This window comes from Corapipo altera, unplaced genomic scaffold, assembly GCF_003945725.1.
Source record: "Corapipo altera isolate COAL_440 unplaced genomic scaffold, ASM394572v1 57, whole genome shotgun sequence".
Taxonomy (NCBI): Eukaryota; Metazoa; Chordata; class Aves; order Passeriformes; family Pipridae; genus Corapipo; species Corapipo altera.
This window is the reverse complement of record NW_020884905.1, coordinates 3,504,251-3,526,967: the sequence shown is the minus strand read 5'-3', so window position 1 is coordinate 3,526,967 and position 22,717 is coordinate 3,504,251. Positions and strand designations below refer to the sequence as shown.

The following is a 22,717-nucleotide window of genomic DNA, read 5'->3' as shown; positions in this document are numbered from 1 at the left end:
CTGTGAGCACTGTGATGCAGAGGCAGCAAAGCTGTGTGCACACACGTGCATTCTGCCTCTGCACTCACCACATGACAGAGGGAGGGCTGGGGATCACTGGTGAGGACGTTAACGGGTCCATACACTCCCGCTCTGAAGAGACCTGAAAAGGTCTGTGAGGTATAGAAGAAATTACTGAACTTATCACTTCAAGACACATCCTCCAAAGTTCTTGGCATCTAATGTCGGGGCTGCTTTTTGCAAGAACTTGAGCATCGTTTCCCTGGCTCCCAGCTGACATCAGCTTTTGGAAATGATGACGGCTGTTTCAAGGGAAGGGAAGGCAAATGCCTACTCCTCTCCCTTTTCTCTTGCCCCATCTAACCAGAAAGAGTTCCAGTAAAAAGCACATATCTAAAGCACATATCTATGCAGAGAAACAGCCTTTGTTAGGAGGCTGAAAGCAACAGAGAGGTAGTTTGAGTGGTTTAAGTTGCTTCAGTTTTCAATCCTTAGGACCCTCCCTGCCCCAAGTGCCGATTCCCCATATGGAGGTATCTCCATATCCCCAGTTCCCCAATATCCCACTCTCTCCTACTAAAAATTATCAGTCAGGTGCAGCTTTGGCAGTTGCAGAGCTTGCTTATGGAAACTGGAAGAGAGAGAGAAAGCAATACAGGAACTGATGGAATAGCACTTCAGCATCATTCAGTAATCTATGGATATTCCTTCTGTCCAATATTTTCATTTTGGGAGTTAATTAATTCTGGGGGCCTTTCAGAAGGAACAGGAGTGTGAAAAGAGGTTCTTTTCTGCATTTACCAAATAAGCATAGAAGAAAAAAACTACAGAATTTTGTTCAGTATATTTGCAGGAAGAGTCCTAGTGAAATATTTGTTTGCTGGGCAACTCAGTGCCAAACTCAATAGTTAGAAGTTCGTATAGAACAGAATTATTCCTTGGAAACACTGGACTGGAAATTCATAGCAATGCTCTTTGATGTCTCTTAAAATAATCATCTTTGAGTCTGCAGCACATCCCAGGCAGCACTTGAGAAGTACAAGAGTAACATTTTGCTGAGTCTTTTTTCACAAGTGAATCTTTTCATCAGATACACAACAACACCTGACACCTGGGGCTCTCATGCCCTCTGAACAGTCAACAGATTTTGCCTAGAGCAACTAAAATGAGCAAGCCACACACTGATCCACACATACACCTACTTCTAATGCACTGCCTCCTGCCCCACTGGAAATTCAGGGGTATTGGAGTTTTCCTGGTCATGAAGGACCCCTACAGCAGCCAAGACATCCTTTCTTACCTACAGGGTCTCTGTGAATCACTGCAGGAAACTAACCCTGAAAACTTTACTCAGACACTAAGCTTGCATTAAAATCAATCTAATAACATTTGGGAGCTGTGGGAACATTGCACCTCCCTGAAGGGGAGTTATAGGTTGTTTTCAACGTGATGATCAGTTAAACCAGCATTAGAAAAGAGATTGAATTTCTGGCCATATGTTTCCTTGAAATATTCCCTTGTGCCATAAGTTCATTACCAGAGGCCAAGACACTTCACAGTAACATACCACAGGTTCAAGGACTAAGGTTATTTTACAGGAAACCCTAGAAAGACACTTTTCTGTACTCATGTTAATGTAGTTAAGCTCAAGCCTCAGTGTCACAACAGCCAGCATGCAGAACCTCCTAATGCAGTTGTAAATCTAGAAAGGCATTTTTGAGGTTTCACCCTGCCAAGGAAACTCTGTAGATATGTTACAGTCAACATGTCTCATACCTGGAGGTTTCTAAGCCATCATCCCCACCATCAATGCTATGCACACTCCCTCCCCAGCTAATTCTTGACAGTCCAGCACAGTCTTAGCTCTGTGTGTCCAAGCGAGTTCAGCCTAGGTTTCCTTCCTCAGGATCGCAGCATGTATTTAAGTACTCCATCTCCCAAGTCATATTCAGGTTATATTCCCCCTTCAAGGTGTTTGAGGCATTCCTGTGGAGGAATCAAATCACTCCAGCACCACCTCATGAATCCTTAGCCTGACCTTTCTGCCTACAGCTGCCCAGTGCCTGGACATGCCAGAGGCATTTGCTGCACATATGTTTTCTCTCAAGTATTGTGGTGGAGTTTCCTCCACCTCTTTGTCAACAACTGTTACAACATACAACCAAGCACCACCGTTAGCAAGATGTGCAATTGCCCTATTTGAAATTTCTCTTTCAAGTTCATAGGACTGCAAACACACAATGAGTCCCTAGCAGGTCTCTGTATGCTGTTAAACAGAATCTCCCCTGGCCCGTGACTTCCTCATACTGACGGCATCTTCCCTGTTCCCCCTACTCCTCTGCCCTGACCAGCCTTTACACAAAGGGGTATTTTAGTTTGGTTTTGTCCTACAGAAGTGAATTTCAGTTCTCAGGGCATCGTAAAAAGTTGTTAAGTCAATTCTCAGTCACATGAACATGGCTTTGTACAGAGCTAACAATAAAAAGGATCTGTGCAAAGCCCATTTACTGACAGATGAGGAATTAGGGCCATTTCACACTTTTTAAGTTGACAAAATATTTTGCTATGCTATGAAGAACATGAAGCCTTCTGGAAGCATGGTTGGGTAGCTGCAGTGTCAGTGTGATCAGAAATTATGTCATATCCCCTGGCTACTATGGGCTGTGCTAAAGGGGCACTTTAGCTTCCTTAGCCCCTAAACCTGATTTCAGTCACCACCCTTTATTGTCAATAAACATAAGAGCACCCCTTTGGAGTAAAGGGATTGAAGTAATAGGAAACATAGAACAGGCCACATGTGTGTCAGGCCAGGAGTAGGGCTGCATGGTCACAGGCCTGTTCTTGCCATGCACTGGCCCACATATAGGAGCCAGCTCTTAGCAAGGTTGTCTGCCACCAACTCTCACGTAGATGTGACAACCCTCTGTCACAGCGTGGGGGGACAGGGAAAACACAAATCACTGAATCATCCCATAGCAGCAGCAGAGAACAGGCACAGCAATCCCTGCAGCCCAGCTGGAGAAAGATGAGAAGCAGTTTTTTGGGTAGAAAGTGAGGCCTGGTATTTGTTGGCTTCTATGCCATTCAGGAAATAAAGTACAAGGAAACAATTTTTTGGTGGTGGTGGTGGTGGATTTTTTACCATTTCCCCCCCCTGCTTCAGCTCTGCCAGGCCACTCTTGTCAAGAGGCAGTGGCACCACTGTAGAAGATTGATTCACCCACCAGTACTTGTGCTCTCAGGGACCTTCACTGATTGTCAGCTGAATTCCCACCATATAGCTAACCAGGAGCAGGACTGGAAAGAGAGCAATAACATTTACCTAGGAGACTCTCACTACCAGCACCAACAGATGCCCTCGCTGTGACACATCCTGCACATCTACTTGTGCTGCTTAACTGTAGCATTTCCCCTGATTAGGTTGAACAGCTGCAGAATCCAACCTGGCCAGTGCAGTTGTCCTTTTGTGTTACTCTTTACTATGTGGGACCCTCAGGATCCAACACCCTTCCTGGGTGAGAACCATGTCTCCTTATGCTTGTGTTTTGCAGAGAGCATTTTGGCTCTCCACGTGCTACTGAAGTCTAAAACACCAGGGTCCTTAACCTTGCCAGAGCATCAGTACAAAGGCAGCAGTAGCTTTCTCCAACATGCAGAGGTTCACAGAAAAAATTACTCAAACAAGATTTAAGCAACCAAACATGCAGAGGAACAAAACAGACATCCAAATGGCAAGTGGAAAGAGCCACAGTTAAAAAACAAACCACAGCAGTCTCAAAAGAGAGAAGTAACAGTCAAATATCTCCCCTTCTGAAATTATTTGGTGCCCAGCAGTTTGAGGCACTTCACACTTAACAAGGCACGTGCTCTTCCATGGCCCCATGTCTGGCTGGAGTCCTGCTGTGAGCGGTGTGAAAGGTTTCAGACAAAGGAATTCAGAATTTAGGGAAGAGTAAGATAGGACACAGCTTACCCCACTTGCATAAACCCCCTTCCTTCCAGAAATGTAACCGTTCTTTTCCATCCTGCAAGGGTCTGTGACGCAACTTGGGCTGGGGAAACTGGGACGGAAGCGCCCACTGGAACATCGCCCCCCTTGCCTGGAATGAAGGGAGAGGTGGCAAGCAGCCTCACCACCCCAAGTGGCCACAGAAATCAATCCGAAGATTGCCAAACCCCCATAGGAAACAGCAGCAGTGAGCCCTGCCAGAGCCAGGCCTGGCTGACAAATGGGCAGGGTGAGAGTGAGGCTGCCCGGCCCAGTGGAGGAGCTCACAAGCAAAACGCCTCAGCCATGGTGGAAACGTCACACAGGAGGGAGAGGGACACTCTTCTCAATTGCCATTAATGTTAATTTAGGCTACTGAAAACACAAATAATTCCAAAACCAACTGACAGCAGATATATAGAGTACACACTAAAGCTCAGCAAAGGTCAGGCCCCTGCAGCACAAAGCCCAGCACAAGCACCCAGGAAGACCCAGCTCTCAGAGCTCAAGGCGACAGCACCCTGACTCACACTCACTATTACTCAGTGCAAGCAAGAGCATCCTGGTCCAGCGGGTCTGAACTTGCTGGCTGCAGGTTTGCAATAAAAGATGTCTTCACCCACAACCATTATTCCTGCAGCGGCTCAGACAGTTGAACAGCTGCATAAAGAGCATCAAGACCATTTTTCGCCCTTTCCCTTTTTGGGAGCTGGTCTCACCCTCCTGCCTGCCTATCCATACTGCTGTGTTTCAGAGAGGCAAAAGGCTGCAGGAGAGGCAGACCTGACCATCTGTGAAATTGGGAATTTAGAGTGTAAGTTAATTGCTAGAAGCAGCCCCTGGAAGCAGTTCAGACCAAGTAAATGTTTATTATCTTCTGGCTTACCACATAATGAAATACAATTAATTTGTTGTGGCTCTTAACTGCAATACACAACTTTCCTATATGAAACACTGAAAACATATTTTTGCTTCTTTTCTTTTCAGGTAAGTGTATTCTTTTGAACTCTGGGACTTAGTTTCCTGTCTCTTGCATTGATTTTCCCCTTTGAACTCACCCGTTGAGCCTATCAGTGAGTTTTTGGAATGTATTATTCATAGGGGGAAAAAAAAAGAAAGTGTAAAACATAAGTTTTGTGTCATACTGGCCTGTCTATCACCTCAGAGGATTACAGTTTCCCTTTAATGCCAGCTGGCTCTATTACAGTAACTAAATAAATGGAATATCTTGGCCATTTTAAACACCTGTTGTGCTGCACTCCTGCCCAGCCACCTCTGACATGCACGCCAAGGAGGGAGCTGGCAGCACGAGCCAGCAGCTGAGGTGCTTTTTGGGCTGCTTGAGCAGAGGACCCCAGCATCGCAGCATCAAATGCTGCCAGTGCCTTGGCAAGCCAGGCCTGGGCAAGCTGGGGTGGATGTACCCCATGCATGGTGGTATCCAGCTGGCTGGCAGATCCCACGTGTGTCAGAAAGTTGGCTGGATGGTTTTAAAGAAGAAAATCTTTTCAATAGCTGTTATGTTATTTTCTTTCTAGGTTAGTCTTATTCATTATTCTTTTATGACATCTCTACTAAAAAAACCCCAAAACATGCAGATGAGAAGCAGCATGTTGGAACAAGCAAATAAAAGTGGTTTGCTTTCATCTGATTTAAAAGATTTATCACATGCTCCAGGTTAATCCGTTAGGCAACATTATTCCAACAAGGTGTGGCCAGCATTTTTATAATGTATGAAACACTACTTTCAGATTTATGTGCTCTCTCTCTTTATAGTCCATATGTTGTGGATATCACAAACTGGTGTGACACAGACTCTGGAAATTTTCTGAGACTCCTGTATTGTTTTTTTTTTTGTTTTCTTTCCCCAGTAGGGAAGTCAAAGACACAACTAGATACCCATATCCAATGTACATTTAGATGTGTCTGCAGCTTTAGATGCACAAATATCTTTTCAAATCTGGTTCCATCATTTTACACACCTTAGAACGCATTACAGATGTTTTCATGCCTTAAATCTATTTAGAGTGCTTTATTACTCAGAGGAAAAAATACTGGAAACTACTACTATCCTACTGACAATTTAAAAAAATTACCCTTGGCATTCTCAGCAGCCACTTCCACTGCAGGTGAAAACAGACATACAGGATGTAGCTTGGCAATGGAGTGAGGTCAAGGATTCAGCAGGGAAAATCTCTGGAATTTTGACTCTGAGCAAGCAGCTAATAAGGTCTCTGCTAGAGAAGCGCTCCGTTGACTTACATGCATATTTCAGTGCTTTTCTAAATCACAATTCACCCAACAGACAGTATGCTGACCTATGTTTCACTATTAAGTTTAGAGTAGGACCCAAATCTTATATAGTAAAGGCAAAATCCATTCCTGATGTGAACTGGGGTAATGCTGGAGATGAATTTGACACAACTGACCTGTTTGGTTTTTCTCTCTTAAGGATGGAAAATGCAGAGACTTGAGGAGCACACCTTTGTCAACGCGCAAGAGCAGCACAGCTTGCAAATAGAGTTGCATGAGTCTTGCAATCTTTCACCCAGGGCTTATTCTAAAAACCTCTTCCTCCCCCCCCATCAACTGTAACAAAAGTTTTGCTTGAGGAAGGAGCAAGACCCAGAAGAGCTGCTCTCTCACTTGTGTTGCAATATCCAATCTGAGTGTTACTATCAGCTTTTGAAAACTGACTATACAGAAAACACAGATGATGTTTGCATATTTTAATTTTAAACATCTCTGCTTGGCATAAGGATGGAACCTAATAAGTTGCTTTGTTTCTGCCTCATGAATTAATTCAGCTTGCTAACTGATTTGGATAAAGCGTTTTGATTCCAAGTACTAAATTTGTTTTCTGGGCAGGCAAAACAACTTTTGGGAGCAAAGTAACAAGTCATTAGCTTGCCAGGAGAAGTACTTTTATAATATCTTTAAGGAATAGATCTTTTCTTTTTATAACCCACTTGTTCCACCCATGTCTTTTACATCAATCAGATAAATTCACCTTGTTTTTCAATGCCCTGAATTCTGATAGCTCTGCACACTTGATAGGTAATTTAATCATTGTTGGCGTGGATGAACACAAGCTCAAATTAGCTTCTGAAAGGCTTAGTCACCCTGTAGATAGCTCTGCCTTTCCACTTTTATGCAGGAACTGAGCTTCACCAACTGGTTAGCTAGAGGTGTCATTAAAAATTTACAGAAAGAAACAAAGGTGTGCTCCAGCGTCTCTCCTTACCCTTTCTACTGTTACTCTGGCAAACAAAAGGTATGGAACCTGCTTCATGAATGTAATGTAATATGCATAATGCATTTTTAATGGCACGCAGTAATAACATTGAGAGAGATATTTCCAATCTTCAGACTTGCACTGCAGCCTCTCAGTAGCCTGTTCTGATTCTCCCCAGATAAATCTTCTTTTCCTCTTCTTCATTTCAATTCCCCACCTTAAAGCTATGTCTTTTCTCCACAGGTAGCTGCATTTTACCTAAGCCAGCAGCTGGCACTCCTGCAAGAGGGGCTGGGGAGGTGGGAACACCTTCCCATGAAGCCACACATGGACATTTTGGGGCAGTTTGGGCCTGAGCAGCAGCCCAGCACTGGTGCCCTGAGACACATCAGTGAACTGCAACATGCTCTGGCAGGAGACACACTTGAACCAATAAAAACACCTGAGTTTCTTCCCATGAAAAACATTCTCACCACCCGGGCTGTGTCCACACTGCCTCCCTGGCTGCCTGCCCCAGACAGCAGGGCAGCACTAGGCTCAAACCACACTAGTAGCCCTGTTGGAAACGGGACACTCCAGGGGAACAGGCACATGTTGCTACTGTCATTGTAAAGGCAAATGCAAGCAACTGAGCCTGCACAGGGCCTGCTGGAGTGAGGCCTGCTTAGAGGGAGGGAGGAAGGCTGTGCCTGGCAGGAAAGGCCCTCCTGAGAGCAGAGGGGCTGGCACCCAAGCCACCCCATGCCCAGAACCCCTCGCCAGCACTCAACTCCATCCACACCACCACTTTCCCTGTAAAATAAATACTGAGCATAACCCTGGGACACCCCAATCCTACCTGTACCACCTGATCAGCCACTCCTTGGAGCCTCCCCTGGCCCGGGCAGGGCCCAGGGCATCACAGGTCTTCCCCATCAACACTCAGTGTCCTACACTGAGCTTCTGCATTAATTGATCCAGTATAATGGGCCTAATGTGGTCATCAGAGCACCTGGCACCTTCTGTGGTGCCTGTGCCACAGCCTCTCTCACTGACTGCTGGGCTGTTCAGTAAGAGCTCGGTGTGTGGGCAGCCCTGCCTGGCAGTGAAGCCCTGTTCAAGAGGGTTTGCCCTGTGGGGATTCGCTTCAGCCATAGCCTGCGATGGCAATCTGTGGGGAAGCAGCTGAGGTTCTCAGGGGTGGTAGAAACACAGAGGGACCTGGGTGCCACCATGGCAGGCAGAGTGCCATGGCCCTTGGGTGGGCAGGGTGCCACAGGGCTGGGCCAGCCCAGCAGGGCACAGGGGCCTCTGCTCACTGGGTTTATCCAAAATAAATGTACAAAGCCGAAAACAAGAGTATATACCCATGTGGGCACAAGATTACATGCACATGTAAAAGCCCAGGCTGCCATGCTGTGCTCTGCTGGGAAAAGGACAAGGGAGCCCTCCATCCTTTTCCTGCTTCTCTTTTGTATGGGCTGCAACTGCCAGATGGAGCCCGCCCTGCTGACAAGGCAGGCAGGCAAAAGGCAATGCTCAGAGTCCCAACAGGCTTAAGTATAAATGATGCACCTGCTGCTCAGGTGTCCCTGCAAACTCCCAGGCACAGACATTTAATCTTGTGGGGGGACATTCACGTTTCTCCTGGGCTAAGCAGGGACTTCTGGCAGTCTACACTTCCAAAGCAGACACTTAAAACCACTGTTTCTCCTCTAAACCCTTTCATGCTGATAGCGCTAGGCCCAGTATACCCCAGTCTTCAAAAGTGTAAATGTTTAACTGAAATCAGTGGGAGCTGGACAAATATATATGGCAGTGGTGTTCTCCAATCACTACAGACCTTGTGCAAATTCTGCTGTGCCTACATTCTGTCCTCAGATTCTGCATTCCTGACAATCTCTGTATTGTTGTAATGGCTGACATTCACAAATGTGCTTAAGCTAGATATTAAATAAAAATCACTCTGGACCATCCTCAATACTTTATTAACTTAAAACATTGTTCCAATAAATATGTGCCAAGAAACATAAGACACTCTGTAAAATCTAAATAAGGACATTTACAAACCTGTCAACAAAGTAAAAACAGCTTTTTTTTTTTTTTTAACTGAGGTACATGCAGGGTTGTTTAAGGCAAATTAAGTAAATTATACTTTTATAATAATTCCTGCCCACCTCAGAAAGTTTCCCTCTAAAAATTAAAAAAACAAAACCAAATATACAAATGATGCTATTGAGTAGCTATTTTCCAGTTATTAGAACAAGCCCAGAGTGCAGAAGCCTGTAATGGTTCTGGACAGAAAGTCTGTGCCTTCCTTGTGCTCCTGCCTTTCTCAGGCAGGATCACTTGTTGGATTGGTTTCTAGTTCTAAGGCATAATTCTGTGCTTTGGCTTTTCCAGTGGTCTTTTCACAAACTTCCTTCTCCCCACAGGATGTAGGAAGAGGTAACCCCCCATACCTCAAACACTCAGGCAGTCAGGCCTTGCACGGACAGAGAGACAGTTCTGGGAGGATAAAAAGGGCCTCTCTATAACTGATAATGCAGCTCCTGATTTGCACCAGAACAAGTGAGAGCAGACTCAGACCCAAACTGGTACCTTTCCTTAAAAACCAGCAAGATGTCAAACTGCATAGTCCTGATCCTCCAGGTTTTCCTGAAAGGAAACCATCCAAGAGTGAACCCATCCAGCACTGGACTTAACCAAGGCAAGTGCTGATGGCTCTCTGTCATTGCACCACGTAAACACTGTTATACCCATGTTTTCCTGCAAAGTGATTCAAGCTACTAAAAACTTGAAGGGGTTCATCATGGCCATGGAAGAAGTATTTTCCACCTTACAGACATTTGGTAGCTTATCCATCTTTGGAATATCAAGGCTTCATATCTAAAAGACTTATTTTCCAGTGTTATTTCAGAGACAAAGAAGAGAAAAGAAAGAAAAATGCCAGCCTTTAATTTCTACTTTCAGTCATTCAGGTTGAGCTGTCAATGCATGGCTCTGTCCTCTTCTTTCCTCTTCAAGCTCTGTTCAGAAAGATAATGCCAGGGTTCGTGTTCAGGAAATGGCTTGGACCCAGCAAGGAAGCCAAGGGAGTCTGTTCTCATAGTGTTGTAGGCTTTCTGTATTACAGATGAGGCTCATTTCAGGCCATGCTGTGTCTCCCGGTGTCTCCGTAAATCCACCTTTCGCTGGAAGCCTTTGCCACACAGATCACAGCCAAAGGGCTTGAAGCCTGTGTGCTTCCGACTGTGGGTGATGAGGTTAGAGCTCTGACTAAAGGCTTTTCCACACACCTGGCACTTGTGAGGCTTCTCACCTGCAAGAAGGAGGTGGGAAAATGAGAGAGGGTGTGAAAGAGGCATCATGCTGCTTACATGGGACCACAGCAAACAGCAAATGCACACTGGGCCTTACAGCTTATTAAACAGATTCCTGTGTGATTACCTAAGAAGTCATTCTTACAAAAAACATACAGTTGGGAGCCTCAAAGCATTAGTTGAGCCTGCACTACAGCTGAGCAGGTCTGGACTTGGATGCACGTCCATCACCCCAGTATAGTCCTGGGAGCAGTTTGAAGCACAGAGTGCTCTCAGGATACTACACTTTGTGAACATATTTGGCTGCAAGGGCTCTGTCCAATTTAAACTGGCTTTGTGCCCTAGAAACGTGAGGAACTCCTTGAAAAGTGATGAACGCATGACATGGATTACTATACCATCAGCATAGGGGCAGGGGGAATAGGTAGGTGGAGGTTGTTAAGACCAACCCAGTGGGATCTGTACCCAAGGTATTAGGGCCATTCAGTGAGCCCTGAAGGGCAGGGTTTATCCAAACATCTGTTCTTCTCTCTGTTCCCCACACTGAAATGCTAGCAGTCACAGCCTTGAAGTTCTCCTGAAGGCAAATAATGTAAATGAGAATAAATGCAGCCTCTGAAACTTCTACAGAGCACTCAGTGGCAAAACTCCACTGGCCTCCATGGGAGCAGGATCTCAGTGTATTTTCATAGTGTTTATTATCAAATAACGAATAAAAGGGAACCCAACCACAATACCAAGCCAGATTTTCAGAGTGGCTTTGCACCTGCAGAGCCCGCTGACTTCAGCTGGAGCAACAAACTCTCTGGATGTTTGAAGATAAGATTCTTAGAATCGTAAAATAATACAAAATTTGCTGAAGTCTCAGTTCACAAGTATATGCTGCATATGAACGGAATCCCTGATTCAGTTAAGGACCTGGTTTTATATTAGCAGTTTAAAAGCCCAGGCACAGTTTCTGATCTCACAACAAAATAATGGGTTTGACTGATTCAGAATTTGGCTGAAATTCTACTTAATCAAGCCTCATTTGAAAAAGTTATTATGGAAATACTTGTGTTACTTCTAATTAGTTCATTTTCATCCAGCGACCATCTAGTAGAAAATCCTTATAAGTAACATTTATTGTTCACTGCTTATCACCTAGAAAAGTCACAGTCAAGCAGCACCACATACAGTGCCATCTTTCTACATATTTGCCATTTTTAGGCTTCACCCTTGATATCTGCTAGTGGACACATCAGGAAAAAGGATTTTTGTTATCTGAACCTTGGGTTTGGCCAGTAAAGCTATTATTTCATGTCTACAAATTCTTCCATATCTCACACATCATTCATTTCCCTCTACTTTAAGTGAACAGTGCAGGTCTGAAAGGCAAGATTTTCTTTTAATGATTTCTGATAAACCTGCCTTTTCACTGAATGACATTTTTAAAACAATTTCCTTTGGTGATTCACCTGCACTTTATTAGTTTCCATGTTTATTACTAACAGTGAAACTTGAGAACTCTGCACCTCTCCTTCCATTTTGTATCAAACTGCAGCCATTTCTCAGAAAGTCCGGGTGGAAGTGCAATCTCTGAACAAATATTTAGACTAAGAGCTGGATCCTCAGCCCTCCAGTTTAGTGTTTGATCTAGAGGAGGAGACTCCTGTTGCTCCTATTGTAAATTGGTAGATCCTGCAAAAAGCAACGCTGCAATCAAATTCACCTGTCATTTCCCAGGGGCCTCAGCTGTAAATCAAGGCTACACGAATATAATACTCTACAAATCATCTTACACAAAAGCCCTTTGAATAAACATTGGTGGATCCTATTAAGAGAACACTGATTGGATTGCTAGGATTTGGGTTGTTTTGCAGCTGCTGTTCAGTAAACCACATTCAAATCACCCTCCTATGCCCAAGTATAGCTCAGATAGCATGAATAGCAGCGGGGCAGTGAGAAGCACCGGGAGATGTGTGTGTACTGTCCCAGCTGAGTAGGAATGGATTGCTGCAGAAAAACCTCTGCCCTTGTGTTGGGGCTGAATACCAGCAGCTGCAGGGCTGACCTGTGTGAATGAAGGTGTGTTTCTTCATATCAGATTTCTGGTGGAATCGCTTCCCACAGTACTGGCACGGATAGGGTCGGGTGTCCGAGTGGATGAGCAGGTGGGTCGACAGAGTAGAAGATCTCTTAAAACTCTTGCCACAGATCTTACAATCAAAGCTGCGTTCCTGCAGAGAGATGAGCACAAACACACACATTACACCACACCAATGATCCCATCAGCAACAAACTACCCAGCAGCACATCAGTGTTGTCCCTTCTGCCTTAGCAAGCTCTTACACTTCTCTAGAGAGCTAAACTGGCCTTCAGAGACACTAACACTGGCTTGATAGCACCACATGATAAAAAAGATAATGAATCCTCTCCCAGTGCTGTGCACTGCTCCTCAAAAAATTTAATTGAACAGCTCTTCCTGTTGGCAACAATAGCCAGGTGGGGGCAGCCCTGATGGACCAGGCAGTCTGCCTGCACATTTTAACAGGGGCCCGAGACGCAATCACTCTACTGGGAAGCCAAACAGCTGCAGCGCTGTTCAGAGGCCACCTCTTCACTGTACACAGGAAAGTGGGTGCTAAGGTCTGCTTGGCTCTCCTGGGAAATCCCTGTGGTAGACTGAGTTCTGCTGGCAGGGTAACAGCTAACTGCTTATCTGTAGTTCCATTAAAATTCAAGTGAAAGGTATGTAGAGCACCTGGGAAAAACAGCTTTTCAGGTTACTACTTTAACATATAAAAACAAATGCTTTAAAATCTTATGTCTCTCACCTCTCCCTCACACACTTCTTCCTCTCCACCACAAATCACCTCTTCTTTCCATCCCTTAACCTCCATTGCACCTTCCTCTTCCTTTTATGCTTTCACACAATCACCTTCTTTATTTGGCTTTTAGTGCACTCTTCCTGAAATGCTGTCCCCTCCATAGACACAGTATGCAGTGTGCTCTTTTCACCATTGTTTAATGGATGATGAGATATCTCCCCTCATTGTGTGCTCTGCTGGTTGCACACTCATGAAATTATAAATAAAACAGTTTGCAAAAAAACATTGCTGTAACTCTATCCACCAAAAGCCAGTCTGAAGAAGGAAGATTTGCCAAGTCAAGTGGGTGGGGAAGGGGAAATATGGCACAGTATCAGCAGGTGGAAAATGTTACAAGTCCTCCTACCAAAATTAACTACCATATTCTTCTGGGGTGTGACTCAGAGTGCATCGAGACGGGTGAAGTCTGTGCTCTATACCTGACTGGTCATTCAGATGTTCCCTTCACAGACACAGTGACTACAAACAAGGAAAGACTCACTTCTTTGGGGGAAGGAGGAGAAAGAATGAGGAGAGCTGCATCCAAAGAAATCACAGTGAGTTGCTTTAGCTGTTAAAGAGAAGTCCACATCTGCATTACAATTTCCAGCTCTGAGAGTGAAAATTTATTATCTGTTACCTCTGGAGTGCCAAGAGTGCCCATTGCTTAATACAGATGCATGCAAGGTCTGAGGAATGGAAACAAAGCCTGTGTTTAATTTGTTGATTAGCTCCTTTGCTCACTAGCTGCCCACCCTTTCCCCTGCTTGTCACATATTCTTCACCTACAACTGCCTAACTGCAGCCCTACCATGTTCTCTTCCCCTCCTCAGTTTAGATCCCCAACTCTTGCCCTGCAATTGCCTTCCTGCCCTCCCCAGAGCCAGCTGAATAAGGCAGCTGGCCCCAGCTCCCAGACCTTCATCCTGGCAGCCTGCCCTGCTCTCACCTGCGAGTGCACAGCCTTGTGCTGCTCCAGGCTGACTGCATGGCCGAAGGTCTTGCCACACATGTCACAGGCAAAGGGCCTCGTGCCACTGTGTGAGCGGCGCACATGCACCTCAAGGCCGTGCGGTGTGGAGAAAACCTGAGGGAAGAGAGTACACGGGGTCAGGTTCACCAGGGAGAAGGGTCTGGGGAAGAGTCATAACCAATGTGGGAGAAAGGGACCCCTACCTTGCTGCACTTAACACACTTGTAAGAGCCAGTGCTGATGAGCAATGGGCGGCACAAGAGGTCTGACTCCACTTTGATGCCACCTGGCCCCTTCTCCTGCTGCAGCCCAGGCTGCGTTTCGGCATAGAGTCCAGGAGCGGCTGTCGGCGAGCGCTCAAACAGCCCCGTGCCCGGGGAGCTGAAGTCACCATACAGTCCAAGGGAAGAGCTACACTCAGCACCATACAGGGCAGGCTCAGAGCCTCGGTCGCAGAAGAGCCCCAGCGTTGAGGTTCGCTCCAGCGTTGGGCAGGGCCTGTAGCTTTGCACAAGGTGCCTCAGCTCAGAGCCACCCAGGCTGTTCCACATGTACGGTTTGAAGGGCACCGAGAAAGGGGGCGCTTCATCTAGGGATGGACACACAGATCTCTCCGAGGCTGTGGAAACACAAGGGCATGGGAATTAGTATGCTTCACAATCCAGACACTATCATGGGGCAGAACAGTCTCAGCACTCAGACTTATGCCCAGAGGCAGACCCCTGTACTCCACACTGAGGCTGCCCTTTCATCTCTCATGGGAGGACATTTTACATTGCACATTAGGGGCTGAGCATCCAGTACTACCTACTTACTGGATGTCCCAGCCAAATTACTTAAAGCAGACATCAATTTTTTCTGTCTCCATCTCTGGGTGTCCAGGTGTATACACACTGATCTGACTGTGTAAACAGTCTAAACAACTCAGTCTGCAACTTCCTACAGTTTTATCTGCAACTTCTCAGAAACATGTATCCACTATGTTCCAAGATGGACATCAAAGCTCACAGTCCATGTTTAAGCTCTGACAGAGATTCTACACATCCATATAGCAAATATGACATTACAGAGGTGCCAGACACAGCAAATATGTACCAAGATTTACCTGTTCAACGAAAGCAGCTTGTTGCACAATTTAATGTCCCAATCTAGTCTCACAACTTCATGCCACGACCGACCATAACTATACTACAACATAACTGAAATAAATAACAGCTTCTGAGGTGCTTGCATAATATGCCGCACTTTTTCAGAAAAAAAAAACCCGAACAACTAAAATCAATTCTCATCTGAAAAACAATCATGATTGTTTCAGATTGCTCTGAGCTTCTCCATGTGAAGAAATTGAGTCCACCCACAACACAGAGCTTTGTAAAGTCATCAGTATAAGCCACATTAAAAACTGAAGACACAATTAACATTTTTCTACCAGTGATAATCAAAGCAAACTTCCATCAGGACAAGCTTAGATGGCTTTAGTTGACTCTAACAGGCTCATCTTTGGCAATGGCATCTGACCAAGGCACTGGGCACTACAATATCAATCACACTTGGGGGCCCATAGCAGAGTCTGATACAGGAGCACAGCCTTTCAGATGAGGCACAAACGCTTAGGAAGCCTTGCATGGAGGAAAGCACAGTTGGGCATGGAGCATGAGGTACCAGACCCCAACCATGTCTGCCAGAGATGCTGATTAATGGCTGAGATGCACTGCTTTCACTTCTCATCACAACACACAGCAACATTGGGAGAGTCAAATGTCTCCACTGGACGAATGTTTTAGTGAACCAAGGAAAAGATTAATCAGTTAGCTGCTGAAACACCAATGCCTTCATAGAGATATTGGCACTGCTTACAACTTGGGCTTCCAGATTAACGCCTCTTAACCAAAATCTTGTCCACCCACAACTGCTCTCCTACTTATTCTCCCGTCATCTTCAGAGCTCCCATGGCCTTTCCAGCCTTCGGTAAAACAAGATAACCAGGGGTGGACTAGGGAAGGAAGGAATGATGCATTAGGCTATCCATTTGGATAGGCAAATGGTCACTGAGAGGTTACAGAAGGGAGTGAGAAATCAGATGAAAACTGAGTTTTGAATGACATGACTGTTTCCTATCTTTTACATAATTTCAGACATTAACAGTCTCAAATTCTTCCACTGAAATTAGCAGTCTTTTGGTTGGATATATATGCACACATACCAACTGGGACATCTGAACAGAACAATGAAATCAAATTAGCTGACACGGTGCTGAGCATGATTTTTCCTGTTCTGTACTGACTGCAAAGTTGCGGTCAGTGTCACATCATCTCTTGTGTCTTTGCAACCAGTGTCAGTGTTGCCATCTCTTACGATTTTATCACAAAATTAAAAACTATTTTAAAGTCCCAGCTCTTAAAACTGCATGACTTCATCAGGCCTTCAGCTTTTTTGTTTGTTTGTTCTTGTTTTAACCTTTCCTCCCCCCTTAAAGCCAACTTCTAGTCCAAACATTAAAGAAAAGTATGAAAACAGAAACCCTTAATTTTTCAACACTAGAACCAAATATCCATAAGGTATTACTTACAATCTTGATTTCTATGCCAGCTCATCAAGTGAGAGGAGAGGGAAGGCTGACCTGATTTTTGAGCCCTTGGAATTGGCAATACAGTACACGGTGAACATTGCACCACAGATCAGTTTGCGTGCAATGTTTCTTCCATCACCTCGCATGCTTTGGAGCCCTCTCAAGCACAAGTGCAGGGGAGTCACTCACGTTATATTCAAGCCATCCAAGCCCTGTACCCAGTGTAAAAGCAACCTCCAAACCCTGCTCTGCCACACTGCAAGGTACTTCTGTGTCTGCCTCTCCTCCACTCCACAGCATCTGGGGGGGAGCAGGGAGGGAGACAAAGATTCTCCCTCATTTTCCTAGAAATTCTGTGCAGCCTTTATATAGACTACTTCTGGGAGAAAAAAAAAAAATCAGTGCTCTTTTTTGAAGGCAAGATAAACTCAACCTTAAATGGCTGATATACATAGCAAAGAAAGATTCAAGTGTCCTCTTAAACAGAGCACAAAACACCACCTTTTGCCCATTATACCCAGTACAAGTCTCCTTTCAAGACTGGAGCATCAAGAGACTCATCAGGACTTACTAATACACTGCATGCAGCTTCTGTATATACAAACGTGTGTGATTAGAGACACACACAGAAGGTGAGGTTAAATAGCAAAATGATTTGCACTAATGGAGTCAACAGTCTATTACAGAGTTAAAAGGTAGTGTGTCTGTATGCTGTATGCCCACCTAGATCATCAGCACAGCACTCAAAACCAAAAGTGAAATACGGATTTCACTGCATACTGAAGTGCAACCTGCACCTATATTCAAGAGATAAGGGGGTCATCATACTGCTCACCATGCCTGCTCTGAGCATGACTTAGAATCATCATTTCTCATCTGCTCTACCTGGTAAAACACAGGTGCCTCATCCAAACACAATCACAGGCATACAGTCTCTCACCAGGGCATCTTAGAGAAGTGACCTAGACACAAATTCCAGCTTTGCACTGAATCTGACAAAGCAGCTGGAAGGCAGAGGGCTTTGGGGGGAGCTGAGGGAGGAAGCCTAACTATCTAATCCTGCTGCCACTGTCTTCATCATTAACATAACAGCACCTGTCTCAATGCACTGAGATTCATTTAATAAAGTTCTTACACCTCTTGGGAGTTCCTTACCTTCCTGGTCCTCCTATGAATGGGATCAGACAATCCCAGAACCGCACCCCCCTACAATTCAAAAAATCTTGATCTGGGGATGTCACCCGCATTTTGCAAAGCTATTTTCCCGGGATAGCTGGATGATTGTCTGGGAGCTAGTGAATCCCACTGTCAGGGAAGAAATGAGTGGAAAAGAAGAAAAGGCAGAGTAGACCTGGTAATACCTGCTCTACTTTACATCTGCCTTTATACAACACGTGAAAACGGTCTGTTTCCTGTGCAGAAATTGTAATTATTCGGGAAAGGAGAAGCAGGACAAATTCATTAGAAAAAAAATCACCCACATGGCTACACTTTGTGCAGAAATATTATCAGAAGAGAGACTGTTGCATTGTTGCATTTGGTCTGGTCTGTCATTTGGACAGACTGAAACTGTCCTGTGGCTGGCTGTGATGATGCTGGGCAGCATTTTGAATGTTCCTTCAAAGGGGCTTAGGACTCTTAAAAGAAGATGAGGCTTTAAAAATGCAAACCCACATGATTACAATCAGCCACTGATATGCGAGGACACTATAAAGACAAAGTAGGAAAACCCGGTGGTGAACCGGGACTAAGTATTCGTTTGCTGGTGTCTGCTGTCACTTGGTAAACCTGACACAATCTCTCCTTCATCGAGGTAGAAATTGTTCTTTTTTCCAGCTGTCACTTTTTAATCGAAGCAATAAAAAATAGTTTTATATACGCACGTATTTTTGTTATAAAATGACACCACCGTATTTTTAAACGAGATAAGTATTTGCGCCTGGCTGGGGACAGCATTTCCCACTGCTCCAACCACATCAAAGGCAGGACGAGGGAGCCAGAGACAGGCACTACAGCCATAAGTGTGAGTTTCCTGGATTTGGGGTGTTTAAATCTGACCATCAATATTTTCCTCTGGTTTTTACAAATGCGTTTATGGAAAAGAAAAATAAACAAACAAAAAACCCCAATCCAAAAAAAAAAAACACCAGAAGAGAGGGGGTGGGAAGAGAGAGAGACAGATCCTTTTTATAGGCAAGAGTCAAGAAATAACCTGAAAGGGTGTTGGGGAAGATGTATAGCAGGTAGTAAAAAGCACAAAATCAGCGTTGTTTGCTACAGGTATATAGACTGCCTAGCAGAAATTCGTACTGTCTTAAAAAACTTATAAGCTCCGTGTAGGCAGGACCCTGTAGGAAAATGCCGGGACCCTTAAAAACATAACCGACCGGCTTTTAACAATTAATTACAAACAAAAAAATCAACACCCGATATCATGACAACTTTTCTACAGCCTGCTGAGGGAGCAGCGGGACACGGGCTGGGAAAGCAACCCGAAAGATGTAACCCGAAAACGAGTGGAAGGAACAGATTCTGGCAAATTTGTGGGGAGAAGAAAATAATAATAAAAAAGAGACGGGCAAATCTGTCCCTTGTACTCGTTTTCGGCGGCGGCGACCAATCACGAAAAACATGCTGCACTGCCCCACGGCACGGACGCTGACATGCAGCCGGACCCCCGCTGGGCGATGCTCGCCCCGGTCCTACCTGGAGAGACGGAGGGCGAGGGAGGTCTCCAGAAATCCTCGAACTCGGACACCCTGTCACAGACGCTGCCCTCGCAGCTGGGCACTGACTCGGAGGTGCCATCGGCAGCCTCGGTAAGGTGGGATTCCGGGGAGAAGCGCCCTTGGGAAGTCTCCGGATCGGGCGGGGCAGCGCGGCACAGCTCCGTGTCCTCGGGGATCTTGCTGTCTGCAGGGCAAAGGGGGCGAGGGGGCTCATCAGTGCGGGTCCATGGTGGGAGCCAGCCACCTCCCGCGGCGGTCTCGCTCCCACCAAGGTTTGATGTCGGACGCTCTAAAACCCCGCATCAGCCCCTCCGGCGTCCCGCGGGGGCTGCACAGCGACCGGCCGGTGCCGTGAGCAGCGGGGTGATGCGGGGCAGGCGGGCAGACTCCTACCTGCACAGATCTGGGCTAGCACCGTCTCCAGCCTCAGGCTGTAGTCCTCGTCGGCGGAGCGGGGCTGGTGGTAGCTGTGCGCTTTCTTGCTCTTCACTAGGAAGGACCTCGGCATGGTGGGGTGCTGCCACGGCCGGCACGGCCGCACTCCCTCTCCAGGCGCCGGGCGCGGCGGCGAGCGTCACCCCCGAGTCTCCTGCGGGCCGGCGGCGAGGAGGCGACCTGCGGGGAGGCGGCGATCCTGCCGGTGAGGGCCGGGGGCGCCGGCCGGGAGGGGCCGCTCGTCGGGGGCGGTGCGCCAGGTGGTGGCGCGCAGGTGGCTCCGGCCGCCGCCCCCGGCCCCGCTCGACTCGCCCCCCCCCTTCCCTGAGCGCAACTAACTCAGCCTCCCACCGCCCCCGGCCAACGCCTTTCCACCCTCCACACCAGGGCCTTGGGGCCGCCGCGGCCACGCGCCGGCAGCCCGTCGGTCGCAGCCAGATCGCGGGGAACAGGCAACAGCAGTAGCCGGGCACCTCGTTGGACGAGGGGGGCTGAGGGAGCTGGGGGTCGCGGTCGGGTGCAGCCCCGTCCCTCCGCGGGAGCGCGTCCGCAGTCGGCCCACCGGGCGCACCGCGCCTCCGTGCTGGTCCCCAAGCCGGCGCCGCGGCAGAAGCGCCGCCAACAAATCTCTCTTCCCCAGAAACTGTTTATCAGTCCCCGCCACCCTGAACGGACTGGTCAGCGCGCGGTTGCTATCGGGGCGGGCGGCAGAGTCGTTACAAACTCGGCAGCGTAAACCTGGCGCTTGAGGGGCTGTTCCTGTCGGAGGGACTGATTCACTCATCCCGCGCGAACCACGACGACGCGAAAACGAACAAAACGGAATCTTTCCTGAAGCCCGCAGCTGTCGGCGCCGCGACACCTTGCAGCTGCGGGCACTGAAAGCCGGGGCGGGGAGAGGAGACGAGGTGGGAAACCTCCTGGGGGACCCTGCGGGGAGTCATGGAGTCGAGGGGGGCCAGGGACCAGGTTAACGAGAGCTGCCCCGAGCCGGCTCCTCGGAGTAAGACAGGAAAGGTTCACTGGAACTCGTCCAGTACCGGGCCGCCTCTGCCATTACACTTGACACTTTGCAAATAACGAATTTAATCCACGTTCGTTGGGTTCTTTAAGGGGGGCGCTTCACTTCCCCCCCCCCCCCGCCCCCCGTTAGCGGCCTCAGGTTTGCGAACGGGGAAAAGAGGGAAGGGGCCCAACCCGTAGGCGGGGCGCAGGAGCTGCCCCGCAGGTGCCCTCCTCGGCAGTGCCGCGAAGCACTGGCCCGTCCGCGCCCGGCGGGGACCGGGTCGCTCCGCGCCGCCGGGGAGGCGCCGCCCACGGACACGGGGCCGGGTGGCCGGGTGGGAGCGTTGCTGCCCAGACCCACCTGCGCCTGAGTTCATCCTTGAGCGGGGGCTGGCAGCGAGGGGGCCCGCGCGGAGCAGGGCGAGAAATCAAAGCGTTCTCGATAACGCGTCGCTCCCCCGACAGCAGCGCCCGCCGCAGGCGTTGGGGGCTCCGGGCGCCGGCGCCGCTTCTGCCGCGTGTTTTCGTCCCCGGCGCGGCGCTTTTCCCTCCAAAAGCCACGCCGCGGAGGCGCCGTCGGCCTCCCAAGGCCGGAGCCGGCCAGGCAAGGACCGGGCCCGTGGGAAGGCGAGTTCCACAGCCCACCTGTCCGCCGGTCCGCCGCGGGGACCCGCCCCCGCTTTCCCCCGCTCCCGCTGGCCCGACGGCCCGTTCGGTGGCCGCCACTGCGGGGGCGAGAGGAGAGGGGACTCTGCTGTCCCGGCTCGCCCGCCGGCGGCTGCCCATGCGAGGGGAGAGAAGCGAGAGCGCTTACCCATTTGGAGGGGCGAAGGAACCTGGGCTGTTAACGGGGTACGCACGGCAGCCTGATAGTTTGGGTGATTTTAAACTTAGCTTCCCTTCAAAGAGCAATGGTGCTTGAGTTGGCTTTTTTTTTTTCTCTTCTCTCTCTCTCGACTCCTTCAGAGCTCGGCCCCCTAAACCACAATTCCACTTCCTGAGCGTTAGTTAGGAGCTTCTGCAAAAAAAAAAAAGTTTTTTTAAAAAGCCAGAACTTCACAAATCACTACTGTTCCCGTCCCCTCTTTCTCTCTCAGTTTTCCTTAAATGAAAATGTCTTACCGTATTCCACCTCACATAGGGCTCCCTAAAGTGACATCGAAGTGTCATTCTGGAATCGGGCCTTTCATTTCTCTCGGGGTTCTGCTCCAGAAATTACACAAATCTATCTGAACTATTCTTGGATCCCCCTTCGACTTCCGCAACGAGAACAAGTCACAGATTCAAAACACAGATTGACTCTGGCGGGCAGAGGCAGAGAGCAGGAGACGGGACAGCCGGTGCCCGCCCTGCCGAGCCCGCTCCGCGCCACATCCCTGCCCCCGGCCCGGCAGCGGGGGCCGCACCTCCTGCCGCCATCGGGACGTGCGTGGCGCTGTAATCGGGGCTAAGGCCGGGCCTTGGGCGACGGAGACCTCTCCTACGCTAGAAATAACTTGTTGTGGAAAACTCTTTTGGGATAAATACGCCCAACGGCGCTGAAAATACCTTAAGACCCAAGCCTAGAGGTTTGCTCATTTCCCTTCGGATTTAGGTAATGGTTAAATATGGAAGGGGTAGGCGAGATCCCCA

At 47.8% G+C, this 22,717-nt stretch overlaps 1 protein-coding gene and 1 long non-coding RNA gene across 3 annotated transcripts in view; both read right to left on the bottom strand.

Moving 5' to 3' along the window:
- The window catches only part of LOC113951026, a 30,258-nt gene extending 21,835 nt beyond the window's left edge, over positions 1–8,423 (bottom strand). The window contains exon 1 of the long non-coding RNA XR_003528992.1: positions 8,062–8,423. This is a non-coding gene — a long non-coding RNA (uncharacterized LOC113951026). The remainder of the gene's footprint in view (positions 1–8,061) is intronic.
- A 1,712-nt stretch (positions 8,424–10,135) lies between these two features.
- GFI1 (growth factor independent 1 transcriptional repressor) lies at positions 10,136–22,058 on the bottom strand. Of its 2 annotated transcripts, none has more exons than XM_027651525.1 (7): positions 21,900–22,058; positions 20,039–20,260; positions 19,623–19,829; positions 14,551–14,966; positions 14,324–14,461; positions 12,579–12,744; positions 10,136–10,524 (listed from the first exon to the last, which is right to left on the bottom strand). In XM_027651525.1, exons 2-7 carry the CDS (start codon positions 20,151–20,153, stop codon positions 10,346–10,348), a joined length of 1,221 nt encoding a protein of 406 aa, XP_027507326.1. In that variant the 5' UTR covers positions 20,154–20,260; positions 21,900–22,058; the 3' UTR covers positions 10,136–10,345. The 2 variants fall into 2 exon arrangements, with proteins under 2 accessions (XP_027507326.1, XP_027507327.1); XM_027651526.1 differs by lacking the exon at positions 21,900–22,058 and adding an exon at positions 21,447–21,471.
- Between the last annotated feature and the right edge of the window lie 659 nt (positions 22,059–22,717).

Bases quoted from the DNA above. Each gene is read 5' to 3' on its own strand.
- GFI1 (XM_027651525.1), bottom strand. From the start codon at position 20,153: ATGCCGAGGTCCTTCCTAGTGAAGAGCAAGAAAGCGCACAGCTACCAC. The intron at 19,830-20,038 runs GTAGGAGTCTGC...TTTGCCCTGCAG, and splicing joins GCTAGCCCAGATCTGTGCAG to ACAGCAAGATCCCCGAGGAC. The intron at 14,462-14,550 runs GTAGGGGTCCCT...CTCTTCCCTCAG, and splicing joins AGTGTGTTAAGTGCAGCAAG to GTTTTCTCCACACCGCACGG.